This window comes from Nanorana parkeri, unplaced genomic scaffold, assembly GCF_000935625.1.
Source record: "Nanorana parkeri isolate BGI_ZX_2015 unplaced genomic scaffold, ASM93562v1 scaffold1763, whole genome shotgun sequence".
Classification (NCBI taxonomy): domain Eukaryota; kingdom Metazoa; phylum Chordata; class Amphibia; order Anura; family Dicroglossidae; genus Nanorana; species Nanorana parkeri.
In genome coordinates, this window is record NW_017308031.1 from 275,541 (window position 1) to 281,462 (window position 5,922).

Here is a 5,922-nt window from a genome sequence, read left to right on the forward strand (position 1 = left end):
GCTGCCTCTTTTCAAATAGCGGGGATTTCCCGCTCGCGCGGCTGGCTGGGAGGTAGTTAAAAACACTCAAAAAATACCATTCATTTCTATGGCCCTTTTCACATCTGAACATTTTGTCGCAATAAGCAAAATGCCTGACGCTGGAAAAAGTACAGGAGCTTTTTTTTGGTATATTACAGCTTGTTTTGGCCCCATAGACTCAATAGGAAACGCTTGAAAACACCCGTTTGCTGTGTTTTTGCTCATTTTACATTCGTTAAATGTTCAAGAGGGGCTCATTGTTAAAGTGTTTAAAGACTGGACTGTAGTAGAAGCCTATTATATGTGTCTCATTTCTACTTTATATGTATAGTTGTTTGATGCTTCCCAAGTTCAACTATGTAGCTGCTCAAAGAGTTGTAAATTGCTATCCAGTATGCTCTGTGGGCGCCACATTTAAATCTACAGAGCGAACAACGCTCGGCTATTCCCTTTGGCTCAGTACGGCTGACTTCAGCCGTACATCGGCTGCACTTCGGTCAGCCGTACATCGGCTGCACGTCGGTCAGCCGAACATGCTCTGCATGTTCGGCTGAGCCGAAGTGCAGAAGGACTTCGACTCAGCCGATCCAACATCTGGATCGGCTGAGCTGAAGCTCCGGCAGCTTACTCTGTGCCATTTGCTCCTATTCAAATAGGGGCCGAACAGCAGTGAGTGAATAGCCGAATGCCACCGAGCGGCATTCGGCTCGGCTATTCTGCTTGGTACCTCCGTGGTACCGAGCAGAATAGAAAATAGAAAAAAGGTTAGAAAAAATGTAAAAAAATGTAAATCAATAGTACAATAAGAAAAAATAAAGATTTCTTAAAATAGAAAAAAAAACTCTGCCCAACTGTTTCCTATTGGCCGGGACCTGCTAGAGTCTTCTAGCAGGTGCCGGCCAATGAACAACAACTGGGCGAAGCCGGCCGTGACATCACCTCCGGCTCCGCCAAGTTGTTTATTGTTTATTGACAGATCAGCGTTCCCAGGTCAAATTCAGTGGAGACACTGATCTGTCATTACAACTGAGCGGAGCCAGCCGTGAGATCAGCCCGTGTGAATAGCCCGTACAGCAGCCCGTCGGTTCGACTGAACAGAAGGGCTCCGGCAGCCAAAGAGAGCCGAAGCTATGGCTGGATCCTTCGGCTCTTCTGTGAATAGCCCCCTTAGACTTTGCTGCCCCAAGTTGTGTGGTGTGTGGCATTTCCCAAAATCTGGGCCTTATAGTTGTTGTATACTGAACGGGTGAAAGAGACCATTGGCTCTCCTTCCACTAAGCAGGAAGTAGTTAAAGAATATACGAAAAAACCAATACCGGCGCCTCTGGTTGCAAGATGGGCTGGTTGTGAAGTTGGCTCAAACACTCAAAAGGCAGCTCTCACTGGTCAAAAAGACCATCGACAGGAAAGTCGGTGGTTAAAAGCATACAAATGGTGATGAAGTATAAAATCTCTAGCAGCGGAAGTCTGAAGGAGTACAGCACATCAGCGTCCTCTGCCCCCTTGAGTTCTAAAGGTCTATGCGTTTCAGGGGCACGCCCCCTTCATCAGAGGTTTTTATACTTCATCACCATTTGTATGCTTTTAACCACCGACTTTCCTGTAAGTACATTGTTATTTGCGTGTTGTACAAATAAATTACACGTTTACACTATGGAGGCGCTCTGTCTTGTCCCTTGTTTCCCAGTTAAAGAATATACCATGAGGCAAGGTAATCAATTATAGAACAACTCCGGGAAATATTGTTATTAACCCTTGCAGTGGGGAAACGAGCAGGGTTAACTGCTTGTTTTCATCTAGGGACTAAAATAATAAGGTTATACTCACTGGATTCTCAGAGCCGACTTGCTCAGATCCTCGAGTCATCACATTCTATACACAGTGCATAGGGCTCGAGGACACAGAGGGACATGCCAGTGCTGCAGTGTATGCGGAGACAGGCTGGGGGGAGAGCTGTGACAGCTGGCCGGTTCCAAGGTTTAGGTAAGTATAACTTTTTTCTTTTAGCACCTAGACCAAAATGAGCAGTTATCCCTTGCAGTCTGGGGGTTGCCCCACTGAAAGGGTTAATCAAATGTTTGCCTGGGGTATTTCTTTAAATTATTACCTTGCCTTATGGTATGGACACCCGCACACACAGGACCTAAATAAACCAAATCTTCAAGTATCTTACTGATAGACGTTTTCACTTTACAACACCAATACTGAAACAGTACCCGACAATAAATATAAACATGCTTATAATGGTATTAAATCATATACCTGCCCTATGTCCACAGCCGGATTAATACTGCAGCCAATATCCATGACAATGTCTGTCCGGAGGTTCTGATAGCAGGAGAAGAAGTTACAAAACGGATTATTTTTACAGTGTAGTAAGTGATTTAAATCAACTGTTGTCACGCAATTACTCTCTGGTACCTCTCATTGTCTTCTCTTGTCTCACTGTTGGTTACTGAGCTTGCCTATCACAATAAAGTATATCTAAAATCAACTTAAAAAAACCCTCAAAAATCATTTTCCATTTTAGATAGAGTAGGAAATTGTTGTTTTTTTTTGCGGCCTGTGTCCTGTTCAAGAGATTTTCCTTTATTTCCTGTCCCGCAGACACAACAGGAAGTGACACAGAATATGTCCAAAGTGAGGTCAAACACAGTAGAGAGAATGAATCTCCCTAGCAGGGGCATAACCTGATGGGGTTCTAATCCCCACAAATTCTATCCAAGACAAAAAAAAGTTTTGCCTTCAGATATATTGTAAGCACTTTAAGAACTTAGGGTGAGAAAGGCAGGAAATGTTGAGACAACCATTTTCAAGTCATTACTTTGCATTCAGATACATACAGGCAGCATCAGGGCTGGATTTCCAACAAGGCCTTGGGGCAGCAGCGAGAAGAGGGGCGGGTAGGTCGTTTTTTTCTACATTTAGCCCTGCATTGGGCAAGCAGGGCTAAATGTGTGAAAGCCACCGCTCATTTAATACAAGTGATCCCGGCGATGCTGCTGAGATCACTTGTACTAAGCCTGCAGGTTCGTCCTCCCCCTGCTGCCCCCTCCATGGTCCACCCCTCACTGCTTCCGTCCCTGCTGCCTGCCTCCCTCTTTGCCGAGGTTTTCGAGGTCCCCCGCTCTTCTGGGGGACCTGGGACCATGGCACATTCGTTCAGGATGGAGAGCGGGGCACAGAGTGGAGATGTCCGTTCTCCACTCTGCTCCGTGTGAACACTGAGACGGGAGGGCTGCACTCGCAGCCTCCACCTCATCTCAGCTTTCACAGGAGAGCCAGCACAGTGCTGTGCTCAAACTCCTGTATTGGAGGTGACAAGTTCAATAAAGAGAAGCTGTCACCTCCAAATGCTATCACACCGGGGCTTGTTAGCTCCTGTGTGACAGTAATAAAGATGTGGAAAAAAATAATACAACATAAATTAAAAATTGAGGAACCCTGCCTTGGGGCAGCAGCGAGAGTAAATCTGGCCCTCGGCAACATAGTTACATACATACTTTATATTCCTGCTTTACAGATTCATTATATGAACAATGTGTTAAAGCTGAACTCTGGGATAAGCAAACATTGTCTAAAACAAGAGCCATGTGTACTCTTACTTGACTCTTGGTGTGCTTTGTGTATTTATTCCAGATCTCTGTCGTAATTAGGTGAGAAACTTTAATTTTGTGCAGGAGCTTCCTGTAATAAAGACCGCTCACTGCTGCTCTCTGTCCTTGTGCAGGGTGACTGGTCTTGTATCCGCCCCCTCCTGTAGTTTTCTGCAGGCAGCCAAAAGTAGGTAGAGCCAGCTGAGTCCCTCCCACAGCTCTGCTCTCTGCACAGGCTATGCACACCACAGTGATGATGTCACCACTACTTTTACAAGGTCATAACATTTTTTTGCAAATGCATTTGGTGGATTTATATCCTTTGTGACTATTGCGGAATATATGTAAATGAATGTTTTTGTTTCTGGAGTTCTGACTTAAGTAAAATGAAACCTGTTACATGTGTTTTGTTGTGATATCTGTACCTTGTGATCTCCAGTAAGACAGTCTATTTCCACCTCAGAACATGCAACTCCAAACACATAGTAAAGGGTTGGATCCCCTTCTCCTTTGTCCCAGTTCATTTCTCTGCCAAATCCTCTGTAAAGCAAAAAAGACCTTTTATTATCGGTATATGGAGTGCAGAAGTGTAATTCCATAAGGCTGAAAGCTCTAATGCTCAGCTATAAAAAAAAAACACCAGTACTGGATAAAAGGTAAGGCGGCACTTAGCCCCCATTCACACATGAGCCACTTGAAGTGTGTCTCCAGAAGTGTGACAAGATTTCCATTTTATTCTATGGCGCCTGTTCACATCTGAGTGATGTACTATCACTTGTCGTGACTAAGAAGTACAGGAGCTTCTTTAGGGCAGGAAGGCTGATTTCTGGCTCCTTAGGCATTAAAGTAATATGAAAGTCAAAATGGTTTTAGGCAATTTCAAATGCTGATGAAGTCACTTACAATGGATGCTGGCCCTTGATATTTAAAAGTTTTAGTTTCCTGCAGAATCAGCTGGTCCCCCCAAACACTGGCCCTGATATTCTGTTTGAGGGTGGCTCCTTTCCCTTGCAGAATCCTTTGCAGCCACCCTTGTGTGTGCTAGTTAGCTGTGTGCGTCTCCACAAATACACAGGCACCGCAAGGCAATCTAGTGACCTTGCACTCCTTCCTCCAAGCCAGTAGATGAAAGGCTGCTGCAGACTGTGCTGTCCCTTGTGAGCATCTTGTATTGGACAGGAAGTTCAGGGAAGCCAAGCTGAGAGAGTTGGAGCCAGCTGTTCATAAATATGATGACTAAGTGTTTATGCAAACATTTTAAAAAATACTCGGCCGGGAAATGTGTATTTCTGTCATCTCTATTCATTATTGAACAAAAGTGTGAGATTTGAATACTACTTTAATGGAAGAACCTGAAAACTCACGAGAACCACACAAAACACACGATGTTCATACCTAACAAATGTATCCTCCTCCTACTAACCTGCTTTCAATTGGCTTAAACAACACTTATGGCTGAAGACCTCAAAAAATGCATGTACAAAAGTGCATTTACCCTTGCAGTGGGGCATTGCAAGGGTTAACTGCTCATTTGTGCCTAGGTGCTGAAAAAAAAGTTATTCACACCCGATCATTTGAGCCGGCTTGTTCTTAGACTGGTCCCTACAGGCTGTCTCTCCCCCTCCGCTGCAGTGGTCTAAGAATCCTTGTATCACCACGTTCTATACAAGTGTATAGATGCAAGGACGCTGAGCAACATTCCATCTGTGCAGCAGAGGAGGAGACATGCTTCAGTGAACGGAGAAGCAGGGAGTCGGCTCAGCAGCTCGGGTGAGTATAACTGATTTTTTTGGTACCCAGACAAAAAAGAGCACTTAACCCTTGCAGTTTGGGGGTAGCCCACTGCAAGGGTTATTAATATTTTCCCCTTGGAGTTCTTCTTTAACAAAGGAGCTGACACTCAAGCTTGAACCTTGATTTAGACTGTGCTGTTCTCAGAGTCAGTCAGGGCTCTATTGCATTGCACGGTGCTGTCATCTAACATGCTTTTAGGACAGGAGAGCCCGGGGATACTCTCATAAAGTGTATGTAAAGCCAGGCCTGGCGCTACAGCAAGGCAAGTCAGGCGGCCGCCTGAGGGCGCTGCAGGGTGAGGGCGGAAAAAACAGGGCATTTTGACAAGTACTTGTCAAAATGCCCCGATGTTTTTTTTTTTCACTTATCTTCGGTGCGGGAGAGCAGCGGCGAGTCAGCGCTGGTCCAGTGGGAGGAGCTCCAGGTGGGGTCCTAATTTAGCTGGCCGGCGACTACCAGAGGATCCCGACACGCGCGGCACCTCAGGCAGTCGCCGGCCAGCTAAATTAGG

General features: G+C 45.4%; 1 protein-coding gene across 1 annotated transcript in view; it reads right to left on the minus strand.

The window, feature by feature from the left end:
- LOC108799584 (aldehyde oxidase-like) overlaps nt 1–5,922 on the minus strand; it is a 30,266-nt gene that overhangs the window by 4,883 nt on the left and 19,461 nt on the right. Inside the window, exons 10-11 of the mRNA XM_018571465.1 lie at nt 4,043–4,157; nt 2,284–2,349 (exon numbers count right to left, since the gene is read on the minus strand). Of these exons, the coding sequence (XP_018426967.1) occupies nt 2,284–2,349; nt 4,043–4,157 (181 nt within the window). The remainder of the gene's footprint in view (nt 1–2,283; nt 2,350–4,042; nt 4,158–5,922) is intronic.